This window comes from Genypterus blacodes, unplaced genomic scaffold (genome assembly GCF_046128005.1).
Source record: "Genypterus blacodes isolate CSIRO-AG114 ecotype Tasmania unplaced genomic scaffold, CSIRO-AGI_Gbla_v1 ptg000028l_1, whole genome shotgun sequence".
In the NCBI taxonomy this organism is placed as follows: Eukaryota; Metazoa; Chordata; class Actinopteri; order Ophidiiformes; family Ophidiidae; genus Genypterus; species Genypterus blacodes.
In genome coordinates, this window is record NW_027466841.1 from 3,157,963 (window position 1) to 3,174,975 (window position 17,013).

Consider the following 17,013-nt stretch of genomic DNA (forward strand, 5'->3'; position numbering starts at 1 on the left):
GAGGGGTGATATCTACCGACTGCTTCTCTATGGTAAATCACATCATTACATCGCCATCTGTCCAGTGGCTCTCAAGTGACAATTTGACAACGAGCACAAACATATTTCGGTCGTAACAGAAAATCAATTTCACTCACCTTCTCTCCTTTGCTCCCTTTTAGCCCTCTAACACCATCTGCTCCCTGAAAACCAGGTGAAAAACACAACTTAGCAAGAATCCAAGGAGAATTCTCTGCATTACACAATTTTGTTTGTCTTGTAATCACACACAGCTAAAAGAGCGAGAGTGATTTATAAGCATGTATTGATTTCCCTCTTTGACCTGTTGCTCTGTTATTGACCTGGCACTCTCCTGGCACTTTCATAATATTAATTGCCAACAAGGTCAGCATTTGCCTCACGGCTGTTGAGAGCCTGCCATGTTGAGACGGACATAACACACACAACAGCCTGCATGTCAGCCCATGACGGAATACACACACCTCCATTACAAAGGCAGATTCAGTGAAAATGCAATTCTTCACACATATGCAACCGACCAATGCTCTCATCTGACACTGACATCTTCCCCATCCATTAAACGTTCCTCACTCTGTTGTTAGCGGTCCCCCTTGAGAAGATGCTTTGCTGTCACCTGTCATACACTCAAACAGCGTGTCCATCACAGGTAGATGTTTGTCCAAAGGTATAAGGATCTAACTGGACATTAGACATGCGATCACAATGCATTTATGACTCACCTTGACTCCACGTGTCCCCGGGTACCCAACAGGACCCTGGGCACCTGATATACCCTATGTGGAAAAAAAACACCAATGTAATAAATATACACATATCGCCCTCTCAGTCAGCCATACACACACACATCGCACAGTGTGTCCTCTGCTTTGTTACTAGAGAGCATCAAGCCTGCTGCTGACGCTAATGGGCTAAAGCTATTGTCCAATAAGAATGATGGCATCGTCGGAACACAATGATGATTATGATGATGTGAGTGAGCATTACTGTAGCTTCATGTGAGTGAGTGCTCGGTAACAATGGATTCCCAGAAACCGGAACGACGTTGCACTGTCAAAATCAAGCCTAACATGTGCGGTTACTCACTTGGATGCCTTTCTCTCCTGCCGGGCCCTCTCTTCCTGGGTGACCCTGATAGAGGAAATAAAGGAACCACACTGAATTAGCACTGCCACAAACACATCATTGTTCCTTGATGGAAATTTCAGGATGCGACCAAGCGATGAAAAAGATGAAACCCCGGTGGCATTGAGAGCAAAGCACCGTGAAAATATCATTGTGCATCACAAAAGCCTTGCAGGACAATACCAGCAGCGCTAAGTGAAAGTCATTCAAATGTGTCTGACTGCGATCTAAGATTACACTGTGGGGATAAGACGTGCTCGAAGAAGATGTTTCATTTTCTTCTAAATGATACAAAGATTCGGATCACTTCCAGAAATCCCGTGTTGGTTGATAATAGAAAGTGCATTGAGTCACTTGTCGCTTGACTACAAATGTATTGTATATGCATGCATGTGTGTGTGTGTGTGTACTTACAGGGGGGCCATCAACACCAGAAAGTCCCTGCATGCCTTGTTTCCCTAGGGGACCCTGTATGGGACAGACAGACATTTCAACAGTGAAACTGAGCCTCAGCCACAATGTAACATTTCAGAGGATCCCTAAGCGATCACATTCCTTTATGAGCTCTCTCTATCCCATTTACGACTGAATCTAGTTTTTATTTCCTTCATCAGTCTCGTCTTATGATGTGCACTGAGTGAGGCTGTCCCTAGCGTCTGGTATGTTCAACTGTGTGTGTGTGTGTGTCTTGGTGATCGATTTCCTGTCTTGCCCTGTCTTGAATGAACGGGAGACAGTAGTAGTGCTTTTGTACTGTTCTGCTCCATCTCCCCAGGATCAGGATGTGATGACAGGGGTCACGAGGTCACAGCTCCATTCTGAGATTAGGTGAGACACATGCTACCAACCTTCTCTCCTGGTAATCCAACGGCACCCTGAGAACCTGGCAACCCCTGGATCAGAACAAAGCATCAATCAGATTAAACGTCAAGATATAGACATAGGTGACAGAGAGGGTTTCTATGTCTGTTTACATGTGGCAAGGGCCAAGTTAGTACCCATGTTGATCTCCTGCAACTGGAAGTTGTTGCTGTTTGATGAAATCATCATTCAAAATTAAAGTAATTTCATGACATAATAAAAACAGCATTGTGCTTTTACTCTGTGTTACCCGATCTGACTGTGAACAGGTTCAAGATAAAGAGATACAAGAGACATAGATGTGTACTGTATGGATTGACAGGGTGTATAAGTGAGTGTGTCACCTGTGCGCCTGGATTTCCCTGTTGACCTGGTGGCCCTGTCTCTCCAGATGGACCCTGAGAACCAAAGACACTGGACATCACACACTCGCTGGGTTCTTACTGTTGCCATCGTATGGATGGCAGTTGATATAATAATGTGTTAATAAAGGCAGTCAGACTCACCTGGTTACCCTTTGATCCTTGTGCTCCATCAGTTCCAGTTATACCCTACAAGGGAGGCACATATCCAAGATGTCAGAAATAGATGGATGAAGCGTTGAACTTAAAAAGAAATCAGTTCAATTATCGCCTTGTTTATCATCACCAGCATATTGATGTACCTGTATGCTTTTATAGAGCTCAAGCTCTGATGTCTTAGTTAAGGCAATGTTAACTTACGGCTTGTCCAGGTGATCCAGGTGACCCCCTCGGACCGACAATACCCCGGGAACCCTGGAGACAAAACACAGCAAATAGTCAACAGCCAAGCTGCATTCATGATGAGGACGAGTGAGTTTGGAATACTAAGTCACAAATCAGAAAGGGTGAAAAAGACGGGGAGGGAGAAAGTATATACCTGTGTGTGTGTGTGTGTGTGTGTGTGTGTGTGTGTGTGTGTGTGTATGCGCGCGTGCGTGTGTGTGTGTGCGTGCACGCATAAAGGTGTGTATTTTGGTGTGCGCATGCCAGTGAGTTGGTGTTTGCGAATTTGTTTGTGTGCTCTGTTTTTGTCAGCTTTCCTCTTTGTAGTCTGGCCAAGGCACCTGTTCCAAAACCACATCTGTGATCTCCCGGGAAGTGATTGATATGGAAATATAATCACTCAGGCCAGGATTTGAACTCTTCCCATTGCTGGCTCTGTCCTTCCTCTCACCGTCTCACTTATTTCTTTCAACACCGACCAAATTTCAATCTCGTATTTTTCCTCTACATCTCACTTTTCCCGCCAAGTCCCCTCCTGTCCTGTGTCTTTCTAATTTAACGGCGCTCTCCTAACATGTCTGACATTGCTCTCTCTTTCCTCCTGCAGTGGGCGATCCATTTAGAGGGACAGAACCCCACTGAGTCTCAACCTCACATGCTGGGAGGAAGATAGAATGGGAGTCATAACCAGCTTGTGTTCACCACTGAGAAGCCACACAAAGAAGAGACACAGACTTCAGAGGAGCTCTTACGCTTGTTTATTGATTCATTAATCTGTGTCTTGTCAAATACAATAATAATGTATTTTGCGTGTTTGTACATGCACATGTAGTAGATTTTAGACAAAGAGTTCAAAGAAAGTTCAACAAGAAACAAAAAGCCTTCAGAGATCGTGTTGTAATGTGGAGATGTCAGTCAGATTGTGTGTGTATGTTTGTGTACTCACAGGTTCGCCTGGCTGTCCTCTTGGCCCCACTGGTCCATCAGAACCCTACGAACACACAAGAGCCAAATGTGCACTTTAAAAAGAGGCATATACAAACCCTTATATGTTACTTACCCTATAACACCTGCAGCCATTTAAAGTCTTTCTGTCACATGCTAGTGTTTCAACACTTGGTGGACCCACAAAACAGGAGGAGAACATGCAGACAGAAAGGCCTCACGCTGAGCCGCCACGCCTTCAATGAGCTCCTCAAAGAGCTTCATTTCCTGGCTGATAAGGCTCAACCATCTTGCTGTAAAATGCAGCTCTCTCAGATTTCTCTCACCTCTCTGCATGGACTGATACCATCCTCAGAGCTATTATCAGCCATCTTTCAAACATCCCAGTCTATTTCAGTGATGCACGGTATGGATTTCATGGCTTTCACAACACTAAATGAATTAATTGAGGCCAGCATAGAGTCATTAAAAAAACAGACTCATCATCTCATCTCCATTGATCTGGAGAGTATTTTCATTATGGTGAAATCAGGAAAAATGAAGCACCGCTAGAGAAGAACTGGTCTTCGTATGCGACTCACCTTCTCTCCTGGCTCTCCAAAAGGTCCATGAGGACCAGGCTTTCCTCTGTCTCCCTACAAGATAAGTGCAGATAGCATACTGTTCTGTTTAGCAAATGAGCAAGAAGCAGATGTTTTTAGTGATACACTGTCATCACAGAAATCACAACAATCATTACCATCATAATATGCAAATGAACATCTGCCATATGATGTGTAAGGCGTTCACTCATGCAGTGTTGTTGTGTTTGTGTCTGAACGGGTAAATAAACATGTTGGCAATGTCAAGTTACCAAATCTAACTCACTCTGTGTCCCTTGTTTCCCGGGAGACCTGGCAACCCATCAAAGCCTCGATCACCCTGAGAGGTAACGTAGAAAAAAAAACACATTAAAAACACACGCACATGCACAGGCACATGCACACACCGACACCCACACACAGACACACACGCGCGCGAGCAAACACACAGGCACACACGCGCGCGAGCACACACACAGGCACACAGGCACACACGCACGCACACACACACGCACAACACACATGCACAAACGCACGACAACGATGAGTAAACATTAGCAGAATTGTACGTCTCTCTTGGTGGAGCCTCCCATCTGCTGTGAGTGTGTGTCTCATTCGGGGAGAGGGAGCTTTCAGATTAGCTGCAGGTCTGCTAAAATGCTGCTTTGACTGATAAAGACTCTGCTGTTCTGTCAGGCCAGTATCAGGGGAGCCTGATTTATTTACTAAGCTCTTCCTGCAGCTGTTAGGTATTGACTTGCCTCCTTGTCAATACATATAATAAGCTGCGGGCTGCTGGAAACCTAAAGGCTCACAATTGCAAGTGGAGATAGTTTATTATAGAGAAAACCTTCCTGCCTAAACATGTCCGACATTGATGTATTGAAGGAGACGTAACGGAACCTCAGTCACACATACTAACATCATGCGAAGCTGGGACACAATGTCAGGGTGTCGTTCAATCAGGACAGATTGTCAGTGCTGCAGTATAGAGAACTAAAACCTCAGCCGATTTACCTTGGTGCCTGTTTCACCTGGAGCTCCACGACCTCCATCTGTTCCCGCTCGCCCCTGAAGGACACATGAGCCAGTGAAACAGTTTCCATCAAGCACCGTATGATCACAAGCCAGAAGATGGAGAGATTGTCGGTATGAAAACCAGTAATAGTAACGGCGTCTCACCCTCTTTCCTGATTTTCCATTCATTCCAGTGGCTCCCGACACTCCGCGCGGCCCCTACAAGGCGGTCAAGGGCGAGAGAAAGAGGGAGAAAAAGAGAGAGAAGGAAAAGGTGTAAAGTGGATGTCAGCGGGGTGAAAGGACATCCAGTGAATAACAAAGATAAAGGGGAGTGTGATGGGGTTGTTTACCGTAGCACCACTGTCTCCTCTGTCTCCTTTGAACCCAGTGGAGCCGGGAAGACCCTGCAAGATAAAACACACAACACAACAGATCAATAAAGCAACACCCGCTCACTGAAATTCAGTCCCAAACAATCATGACAGATCATATTAGATATAAGATCAGAGCCGGGTCTTACCACTGGTCCTGGTCTCCCTGTAAGGCCGAGTGGACCAGGAGGCCCCTTCATGGACAGCTGGGAGGAAAACACAACGATGTGTGGAATGTTTTGTTTTTACAAAGAGAAAGATTTCAATCATATCACAAGTGTGTGTTTCCATGACGTATACCTGTGCCTGCTGTATGATGGCCTGTGCTTGGGCCTCTTGGGGAGAAACCACTGGCCCCTTCTGGGAATCACCTCCATACTGGAACTGGAGGGAGTGAAAAGTGGGGAGTCAGGTCTCGCTGCAGCTCAACAAATGTCAATGAATCTCAATCACACAGCCCCCTCTTGTGGCGATGCTACGACACTGCACAAGCATGCTCAGCACATGACAAAAGGTGTGTTTGCGTGAGTGTGTGTGTGTTGTTAAGACTTACTGGGAGCATCAACAGGGTCCCTGGAGGACCTGGAATCCCATCAGCGCCAGCAAGACCAGGACGTCCTTGGGGGCCCTAAAAATAGATTGAAAAGATAAGGATAAGGTTGTATGGAGAGCTTGTGTATGTGTGTGTGTGTGTATGGGGGAGGGGGCCCGAGCACAAAACATCTCTGTAATCTAATCACTGTAAAACCAACCTTTGCTCCGTTTCCACAGGGCATGTCACACACACTCTCACACTCCTTATGTCCTACTTATGCTATGTAAACAGCATCTTAAAAAGCAGTTTAATGCAGCGTTGAGTCGTAAAGTCAGATCAGTGCGAAAGGAGTCGACACGATATACTGCATGTAGTGGAAAGGAGGTCGAGATAGATTTAGATTAGACTTGATTCAGTGAGTGTGTGTTTATTCCTTGTTACGTTATTATGTAGATTAGATTTGACATTTATTCCTAGAAAATTCCCTTAAATGTCCAAGTAGCACTGGATGTTTGTAGAATCATAAACAGTGGTGGACATTTTAACAGTTTTCCAAAAGAATTTAGAAAAATATACTTTATGACTCTGGATCAGCTTGATGTGTGTCAGAGCGTCCAGTGTGTTTATGGTTTCCTCTCCTAAATGTCTACAGTTACGTCCCTACTTGTAATGAGTCTTACATAAAGCATGAAGGACACCCGTTAGTACGCAAACTGTCTGTGAATCACTGTTTAACTGTCTGAAAGTCAAACATGCTCATGTCGCAGCATGAAACAAGTCAGAGTCAGAGGTCGCATTCAACTGGAGACCCCAGACTACATCTGTGTCTCAGGACCTAAAGGCTGTTACTACTTTTAGAATCTACCTTAAATATAGGAGAATGACATGTACACACACACCGCCTATGTCTCTTATTCACAGAATAGCTATGGATTTGACTGGACGCATGTAAAGAGCTTGTGCATGTGTTGGTAAGCAACATCATCAAAGCCATGTGTGCGTGTGTTTGTATATGTGTGTGTGTTCTGTCGTGGCATTCTATTGTAATTAAACACACAATCATCAGGATCATGCAGAATAGAGAAAATAGGTCAAACACGTGCGACTCCAGTATGCGTCCCTGAAGCTGTGTTTCAGTGAACAGAGCCATTGTGATTCAATCTGAGGTCACGGAAACACAGATGATGATCCACAGCGCCGTCTCTGAGGGACTGGCAGTGAGTCAAACATCTATACACCCACCATTTCACCAGAATCTCCTCTGGGTCCCGGAGGGCCAGTTGGTCCAGCTAGGCCTGAAAGTCCCTGTGAAAGAAACACAAACACGATAAATTTCCTTTAAGACCCATTTATCTGTTTCTTCAAACAATAATTGAACGAATTACGCAGCTTAAATGTACTTGTTTATCTGGATTTGCATCATTAGTTGTATTCCAAGTTCTCAGAGGTTCTCTCAGGCACAAAAGATCACGTTTTCACCATTTTTAAGTGAATAAACACCATCAAAATAGCATTTACTTCCAGCTTCAGTTACAGAATGATTGTCTTACCTCCGGCCCTGGTGAACCCGGGGGTCCAGGCATTAATGCACCCTAATAAAAGCACGCAGAAATGAAAAACTCATTAGTGAGACATTGACCTGTTCTCATGATCACGAGTACAGCTACTGCACTATTCATTTGAAGCCTCTAGCACCTCACCGGCTCAATCACAGCTAGCTCTCCCTTCTGACCTTTCTCCGCTCTGGCGCTCGCCTGGGGAAGAAGTCAAACAAACGAGCATGCGTGGATCACTACAAACATCATTCAACACCAGGAAAATGAAGCCTGTAATCATTCACTTCATGCCTGATTTAGAGATCACAGTGCAGCACCGCTTTACCTCTCCATCCCAAGTCTGCGCTCTTTCCCGCTCGGCAAAGTCGTAGCTGTCCTCGTACATTTCATACTCTTCATAGTCGGACCCCGTGTCGTTCTTCTTATCATCGTACTCGAGAATCTGTTCATAAATGCAAATCCCAATCCATTAACAGTCTCAGTGGACGGCACGCTCATCCAGACACAAGATTCATTTGCATTTAACCCACCTCGTATTCGGTCACGTTTGGGCCAACTGTCACCACGGAAACGGGGAGCTCATCGTAGAGGTCGCTGAAGAGGTCGTAGTCGTACTCCTCCACTGTGGGCTTCATGGCTGGTTTGTCCTCCTGCAGTTCAGCACATGAGGTCAGGTGAGGGACAGAGCGGAAGACGCAGAGCTCTGAGTCTCATTAGTGTCACTAGCGTTGCTTCCAGGTCAAGGCACAGCGCTGAATACATGAAGTGTAAGTTAGCAGAACGGGTGGATATTACGGGGATGTTTGGGTTAGCAGTGATACGGGTGGGTGGGAAGGTGGGTGGGGGGGGCCGACAGGTGTGCAGTTAATTACAATGCCGGACTGTAATTAGCTGGTGGACTCCATCAGGGCCATATGGAGACGGCAGCAGCACTCATTAACAATGTGAGAACACAAACAGGTTTAATCTGCAAATTAGAAAATGATAAACACAGACAAATACACATTGTGAACCCAAACTTCTGTGCTGGTTAGTGGTGGTGGTAAGCAGCTGTCGAGGTGCTCTCTATGTTAGGCAGGTAGTGTGGGAGTGTTGGGTTAGATTGGGACATGAAGCAGGGGGGTGGGGGAGGGGGTAGCTACAGGCTGGACTCGTCTACCTCCTCAGAAACCATGTTGGATTCACGCAATGCACTTGGCGCTACACTGGGGGCCTCGGGCGCAGCGTCAGGTTCGTGTGTGGGCATCTCGTCTGAGGCTTCCCCGGTAACGGCGGCCCCAAGGGTGCTTTCAATTTCAGGCAAGTCTGTGGGCTGGAAGGGCTCTTGTGAGAGATATTTGGGCAGTGTTGTGGACACTGTGAGGAAGCCATCCTCTACAACTTCCTCTTCCTGTTTCCTCTTCTTGGATCCTTTCCTGCCCTTGCCCTTGCCTTTGGAGCCCTTGTCCCTCTTCTTTTTGTTCTTTTTGCCTTTCCTGTCCTTTCTGGTGCCCTTCTTTGAGTCATCTGGCTGGCCGCTTTGCGTCGGGGCAGCGTACTGAGGTCGAGAATTCTTTGATAAAAAAAGGGGAATGCAAGAGGAGGGTTACAGGTGGAGAATAAACAAAAGCCCTTGTGAGTGAAAACACAGTCGAGGAAATAGCCCGGAACGGGAAAAGGAGAGGAAGTTGCACAGCTTCTGCAGCCCCCTCTGGGTCAGACACCCACTGTGATTCCCACTGAAACGGTAAAAACCTAAAGCAAACATGACACGAGAAGCTAAACACGATTGTAGAATAGTTACTGTTGATTCTACCAAGTCAAAGGAGAAGACATATTGGCTCGTGAGGTCAGGGGTGAGTGTGCATACGACCCCTACAGAGGTGCTAATTCTGAGTGTGCTCAGTCAAGGGAGCAAACATGGGTTGTGTCATCCTTCAGAGGGATGTGGGCTGGTTGACAGTGAAAGGAAAGATGGTGTAAGGCATTAACGACGTGATTTAGAGCCACTTGTAAACAAATCCGGTGTGTGGGAGAGAATGATGGGAAGTAGGTCAGTGGGGTGATTGATGTCGACGTGTCCTGGATTTGGAGTTCATTGCTCAGCTGTAGTTCTATACAGGCCAGCTGGCTGAGCGTCGGAATAACCTCGTGAAGCCTTTAATGAACGATCCCCAGAGCATCACGCAGGAGTGGACACACGCTATGGAGTGCAGATACACATGTACTCACTTACATCTACACATATACGAGTGTTACAGTTATGACTTTGTATTCCTCAAGGGTCAGGCAGTATCACACACACACACACACACACACACATACACACACACACACACACACAGACACACACAAGCCACACGCACACACACACACAAACACACACACACACACGCCACAGCCACACACGCACACGCACACACGCACACACACACACACACACACACACACACGCACACACACACACACACACTTCCTCCTATTCCTCTGGCTTCCTCTCTCTTCCATACAGAACAGCAGTTCATACTCTGACACTGTTTTCTATGCAAGCCTGAGGAGGCAAAGAGGTCTTATATCACGTTTGATTAATTGCTGCTTGGCTCTGTGAGTGTGTGTGTGTGTGTGTGTGTGTGTGTGTGTGTGTGTGTGCATGCACCTTTTCCAAATGAACACCTGACCTCCACAGTTGGCCTGGCAGCATCTCTTTGGTCTCTTTTTTGTATTTCCAATGTGCTCTGACTTGGTTTTGGCTGAAACGATTGACTGCTTGTAAACCAAATGATTAAGTGTTTGGTTGAGTCTCTGGGACAAATAACTCCATTGCTATTCATAGTCTCTTTCTGCTTTCATTTGTTGGCCGAAAAACAACAGCTTCTTCAAGCACAATTTAGCAGTGAGGAGTTCATGAAGATGTCCCAGCATGTCTGCTCTGTGTTGGAAGCCTCTATTGGTTTAAGATGATTTCAAACACTTGGCTTATAAAACCGCCTATAATAAAAAAGTGACTACATGTCATGTCTCTGCATTCCGCTGAGTTTCAGAGAGGTTCTATGTCATCTCATCACCTGTCTCTCTCTCTAGCATAAATGTGTGTTTGGGGTCACACCCTGCTGGTGGCAGCACTGACCTCCTGCACATCCAAGGCGTGGCTGTTGTAGGGCAGAGCAGAGTCACAGTCTGGTATGTAGTTTTCACAGTAGTTGGCAGCCACCTGGGGATCCTCTGCAATCAGTAGTTGTTGAATATCTCCCTGAAAAAAAAAAACAGCAGGCAGGCAGACACAGAGTCAAGAACTGTCAGCACACATACAGGAGACACGGAATCTGACAGCTGTTACTGCGGTGACCACAACACTTGAAATACAATCATAACATTGAGAGATCGTACTGCTACAAAAAAACAGCCCCACATATAAAAAACAACACAACTGACTGAAGCAGCAACATCACGCTTGTCTTCTGTCTGCATAAGTCTCAAATTGTTACCAAATACTTTCATTCAATGAAAAAAGTGCCAAGAATGCAGTGCAGATATATAAACCAACAGAGTATGAGCAGACTCATGGCACATCTGTCTGTCAACATGCCATATTACAGAGTTAGATACTATCCAGGGACAGCTGGGCAGCCATTTGTGAAGAATTACGTCCGATTAACCACTCAATGTTGAAGCCTTTATACTCCTATTGTAATCTCTTTAATTCTAATTGGTAGCAAGCAGTGAATAAATCACTACATATCTGTTAAACTCTTCCCCCCTACCTGCCAGCAGATTATAGATCTTCTTATACGACTAAAAACATGACTGATCAGCAAGAACACAATCCCCAAGTGAGGAGCAACACAAACACAAACACACACACACACACACACACACACACACACACACACACAAACACACACACACACGCACATAGGGAAGTAGGCATGGCAGCTGAAACCAACATTTGCGCTTGATAAAATGATGAAAGCAGCTCATATTCATTTATCATTTTTCTGTTCATGTTGTGGTGAACAGCCACAACAAGGGACGGGCCATGTAGAGAGAGAGAGAGAGAGAGAGAGAGAGAGAGAGAGAGAGAGAGAGAGAGAAATCAAATCCAGCCTAATCCAATCTCAATGTGGGATCAAAGGAGACACTTTGACAGAGACGTGTTCCTGTTTTCTTTTCTGTGCAGGATCTGCGTCTTCTAGAAAACACACAGCGTGTAAAGTAACTTCATGCCTGAAGCCTGTGTACGTGCGCTGCCTCTCTGTTTAGGAGCTGTGAGCACATCTGAGGGGGAAACCTCAAGACCTCATCCGAACCCAGACGAGTCAGACGACGCGCAAACATCCTGCATGAGGTCACAAGTGGCTATTCTGGCGACGTTTCTTAGAAAGACTCGGTGATTCTACCCAGACAACCATGACAACAGGAGCTGTCTGCTGCTGCTTGTTTGCTCAAGGGCAAAATATGATCAAACAAAAACATCACACCGCCATCAGACTGAGGCAGAATGTGTCATAAACAGACCTGGACAGACTTACTGTGCCTCTCAGATTTGGGTGATAAGTTCAGGTGTTACTAAGGTAATAAATCTTCCATTTAATGAAATGCCTGACAGGTCACAGTCTCAACACGCCGATGACGGTGAGCCAACAACATTTCTGTTACTACTCCAGACAGAAAGGATCTGAATTTCCTAACAAATAAACACTGAACTGGATCCTATCTGAGCAGTCAGCGTGTTGGAGGCACACACACACACACACACACACACACACACACACACACACACACACACACACACACACAAACACACACACAGTGGGCACACAGCAGCCTAGAAGGAGCGTAACCACGCTTGTGGATGATGTTTGCTTTAGTGCAAATACAAGCACAGTGTTGAATTTGAACACCAAAGTTATGCAGTTATTTGGAGGCAATCTGGAAGCAATAGAGACATTAGGGGCTGACCACAGTCCCCAGGCTCCCACGCTGAGCTCCCACGCTGGAAGAACTGGGCCGGAACACTGGCCTCCTCCCTTAGAACCAGGGCCTGGGAACAGAGACCCAGAGGTCAAGCTGCTCTGTCTCTCTCCTCCCCTGGTACCAGCCTCACCCGAGCTATACAACTCTGACCCGTAAACGTACATAAGCAATCTGTGTGCGATCTTGCCTGATTTCTACACCCTGAAAAAATTAACAAGGCATTTAATCTGAGACCGAGTACTGAGACTTGAATCTTGTTTACCCTCAGACTACTTTAAATGTCTGCTGGCAGGATGTGATTGTTACATTTGTTTTTCATGCAGGGCGGCTTAGTGATGTGGCATCGCCTGACTCCGATCAAACAATAAAAAAACCCATCTTGGCCTGAAACGTTTATCTGCTTATTGAAAGGAAAACAAGATAGAAACCCTGTAGTCTAAATGGGTAATTAGGATTTCATTTGCATTATGGAGGCCCACGTTTATGCACATACACAACCCCTGCACGTGACCACAACAAAGATTTATGACCGAAAGGATCGTACCAACAGGCATAGTATTTGTCGTTACCACATATATCATCATCACCCCTGATAAATTGCATATGGGACTGAAGTGTTGATGTTTTGGAGTGAGGCAGAGTAATGAATGGCCTCGCTCGCTTCTGAACAGGGAAATTAATCGGACCCAGAAGGAGACAAGTTTCTCAATTGGAGTGGAAAACTATAAAGCCATATGAGAAATGAGAAATATTGGAATTGCCTGTCTCAGTGTGAGGGTGGAGGGTGTGTGTGTGTGTGTGTGTGTGTGTGTGTGTGTGTGTGTGTGTGTGTGCGTGCGTGCGTGCGTGCGTGCGTGGGGAGCAGGGGATTTTTCTGTATGCGGTTGGTTAGGGAGGCAAGCAAACCCATAGATGAGTGGGAGGGTGGTCACCTGTCAGCCATGAGCACATCTGGTTCTCTCCTCGTGAAAGTGTGGAAGGCAGCGGCGTCTGTCTCTTAACCCAAAGGGGAGTGATAATAACCCTCCATCTGCACGCCCTCTCACTTTAAATGTGCCCCATTGAGGGTCCGTTCATAGAGAGAAGCGGCAGGGTGTTTCTCCTTCTAAGAGAAAATGCAAAGACAGGCAATACTCTGAACCTCTCTTTCTCTCTCTCTCTCTCTCTCTCTCTCCCTCTTTCTCCCTCTCTCTCTCTCTCTCTCGCCATTGAATGTGGCAGGGGAAAGGGCTTAAGTTGATCTCTATTTCATGCTGTGGGCGAGTGATTTAGAGCGGAGCTTCATTGGGAATGACAATGCAGTGGCAGATGAATATTTTCATGGGAAGCATAGAGAATGCATAATGACAATAAAGGTTACTGGAGTGAAAATGAAGGAATTTGAGCCTTTCACAGGGTTTAGCTTCCCCTCTCCCTGCATATAGACAGAGAAGTTGGTATGCATTCAAATACACATCTAACTGTTTAGATCTATTTCAACTCCAAAAACACTCAACATGCCATCTTTCAGGTAAACACAGAATTAGAGGAAGCTGGATTGACGGAAGGTGTAATTATTTCTGTGAGGCCTGTCCGCCCCAATTGCCGGATAAATAGGCTAAAAGCCTGCGTCGCTGCAGGGAACAATCCTCAGAAAAGCTGCAGCTGCAAGTTCCTCTTTCCTCCTCCATCACCAGAGAATACAGATCTGCACATTCATCAACAACACAACAACAACACTTTCACTAACACACAGTGAAGCACTCAACATCCAAACACAAAAATCAACATCCAGAGTTGAGAACAAAACCCAAACGATCTCCACTTATGAATCCAAGAGGCGAAGGGAACGTGTCACCTCTAAGCAATGGAACTGATGGGCAAGTCTGAACAACACCTGACCTCCTCCCCCTCAACACTTCTTCTCGCCCTGCAGCTCTGGATTGACAAAGGACCACTGAGACCCTCCTGTATCTCTTAAGCAGTGAAAGCCAATTCTCTACAATATCAAAATACATTTACTCCAGTATATCGTCCAATGCATCACTGGAGCTTTATGATGCTTGTACTAAGTGTAATGTTCGTGCCATAACAAGAAATAATTGGATGCACCATTGTAGCTTAATGGGGCGATTGTTGATTCCTTAAGCAACAGTCGACACATTTCCCCTGTATTAGGCCTGATAAACAGTATTTCATATTTTTGGACAACTGAGATTTTTGACTAGAAGGTAATGATCCATTCACAATTCGAAACCTCATCATAATGTGGAATGTCAACAAAACAAAAGGTCATTAAGAAACCCATTCACTGTATACAACCTTAACAAAAAAACACAATAACACAAACGTCACACTTAATCTACTTCTATCTATCATTACACATTCATGTATTCAAAATAATTTCACTGATTTATCCACTCAGGTTACGTCAGCTTTCAAACTACTAGTCCAATTTAAGCTTGAACTTTTTTTGGCACAAGGACAACCAGCCTCCCACGCTTTGAGCAAGGCGACCTACCTCAAATACTTCTTCATCCAGCAGCCGTGTCCCAAACACAGTGACCCCCTCTGTGCTGACCACAGCGTTGTCTCCTCGCAGCAGGTCCAAGGTCTCTACCCTCTGGCAGTCCAAGTAGAGGGTCACAGACTTGCCCTGCACAGCGTAGGCTATTCTGTGCCATCTGGAAGGATGTACAAAAAGAAGAAGAAGCTGATGAGAACCAAAATCCAGCACGGCATTGTGGTTTCGCACTGCCAAACAAAATCAGCAATGCAGGAAGATGTTTGACCCCTGAAGCAAACAGGAAGGAAATGAAGGATGGATTTCATGTAAAAATTGACCGATTGCTGCTGCCAAATTTACCACAACTTCTTTATTCCCATTAAGGTTAGTGAAGGTGAAGCTCAGGGAGAATCAAACTGCAGATACACAAGGTCATGTATTTTCAAGGGCTGGGAAAGTGTAAGTGAGTGTAGTTTGTATAAATTACACTTCGCTGGTTAAACGTATTCTTTGCACAACAATCAGAACACAACAGCGAGGCACATGAGGGCAGAACATGTATTAATATCTTTTCTAACATGGAGGATAAAGACCATTAGATCAGATCTACCCACTTTCCATCAGCCAGGTTGATCTTCTTGAAAATTGGATACATTTCTGGTGTGGGATTTCCCTGATGATCCTCATACAGGAAGACAGGTGAGCGGCCCACCTCCATCCCCAGCTGCTGCACCCCCTGGTCATCGTACACTGAGAGGAGGAAGAACTGGGTGCCTTTTTTAGCACGGACTGTGGCCATCAGGGAGAAGTCCTGGGGAAACGGAGAATCTGAAGGGGTGAGAGGTAAAAAGGAGAGGAGAGGGGAGGAGAGAGGACAATCCCAGACGTGAGTATAGTTGAAATTAGTTTTTGAAATCTGAGTAATCGCAAAGTAGGACAGGAGCCCAGGAGCCAGTGCTGCAGAAAGAAGTCCAGTACCGGGGTAGAGCTGCTTGGTGGGCGCACTGAGCTGGATCTTCTTGTCTATCCTGTAGGCCAGGTCTGTCTCCTCCATGCCTCTCCGGTTGGTGCAGAGGCCGGCCTCCAGGGACACCCCCTCCATTCCCTCTGACAGCTCCAGCACTCGCAGTACATCAATGGGATCAGCTGGGAGTAAACGGAAAGAGACAAATTAACAATATGGACAAAGAACAGATAGTAGAGCCTATTTTAGTGCCAACAAGTTCCTAGTGTGTATCAGACGTCATAGCTTTAAACAGGATGTTTAATTTTTCCAGATAGGCCTGATGTTATTTTCTGGTGAACAATCACATGGGTGGCAGATGGCGGCAAGCAGGCATTTAGTCATGTCAGTCTTACAGTTCAATTCTGCCGGCGTGACAGTACTTTGTTGTCTGGCTCAGTTAAGTGCTGGTTGTTAACTGAGCTGAAGAGTGGGGTTTAGTGGGGCTGGAAGCCGCTCTTAAAGTGCCGAGGCTTCCTGCTTCCTCGGAGTCGGAAGAGCTAGCTCCTCTGAGATGTGACGGCAGGTGGCCAGTCTTCTGTGGCTGTTATTATGGGATAGAGGTAGAAGACAGCCGGGCCCATAATCCCAGTGCGAGCACACCTGACAGCTGACACCTGCACACAGCTCAGCCGGCAAACCGGCATGCAGTGTGTCCGCATCTCGTTTATCACATTTCTATAACACTTTATAACACATAACTGGGGCAAACGAGTGAGTCACTCACATTTGCACAGCTTAAACATCTGTTGGAGCTATCCATTCATCCAAACATTCCTACGGTGCTGCGAGATAATTTGACATCTTCCCAATT

General features: G+C 45.9%; 1 protein-coding gene across 2 annotated transcripts in view; it reads right to left on the reverse strand.

The window, feature by feature from the left end:
• The window catches only part of col5a3a (collagen, type V, alpha 3a), a 40,538-nt gene that overhangs the window by 14,979 nt on the left and 8,546 nt on the right, over positions 1-17,013 (reverse strand). Inside the window, exons 2-28 of one of the 2 annotated variants that reach the window (XM_076144302.1) lie at positions 16,175-16,342; positions 15,811-16,024; positions 15,212-15,374; positions 10,865-10,987; positions 8,918-9,310; positions 8,289-8,408; positions 8,084-8,200; positions 7,903-7,956; positions 7,753-7,794; positions 7,445-7,507; positions 6,221-6,295; positions 5,968-6,051; positions 5,817-5,873; positions 5,647-5,700; positions 5,459-5,512; positions 5,294-5,347; positions 4,563-4,616; positions 4,277-4,330; positions 3,697-3,741; positions 2,727-2,780; positions 2,511-2,555; positions 2,349-2,402; positions 1,992-2,036; positions 1,558-1,611; positions 1,105-1,149; positions 741-794; positions 138-182 (exon numbers count right to left, since the gene is read on the reverse strand). In XM_076144302.1, the coding sequence (XP_076000417.1) occupies positions 138-182; positions 741-794; positions 1,105-1,149; positions 1,558-1,611; positions 1,992-2,036; positions 2,349-2,402; positions 2,511-2,555; positions 2,727-2,780; positions 3,697-3,741; positions 4,277-4,330; positions 4,563-4,616; positions 5,294-5,347; positions 5,459-5,512; positions 5,647-5,700; positions 5,817-5,873; positions 5,968-6,051; positions 6,221-6,295; positions 7,445-7,507; positions 7,753-7,794; positions 7,903-7,956; positions 8,084-8,200; positions 8,289-8,408; positions 8,918-9,310; positions 10,865-10,987; positions 15,212-15,374; positions 15,811-16,024; positions 16,175-16,342 (2,384 nt within the window). The remainder of the gene's footprint in view (positions 1-137; positions 183-740; positions 795-1,104; positions 1,150-1,557; positions 1,612-1,991; positions 2,037-2,348; positions 2,403-2,510; positions 2,556-2,726; positions 2,781-3,696; positions 3,742-4,276; positions 4,331-4,562; positions 4,617-5,293; positions 5,348-5,458; positions 5,513-5,646; positions 5,701-5,816; positions 5,874-5,967; positions 6,052-6,220; positions 6,296-7,444; positions 7,508-7,752; positions 7,795-7,902; positions 7,957-8,083; positions 8,201-8,288; positions 8,409-8,917; positions 9,311-10,864; positions 10,988-15,211; positions 15,375-15,810; positions 16,025-16,174; positions 16,343-17,013) is intronic. The other variant, XM_076144303.1, reaches the window with a different exon arrangement.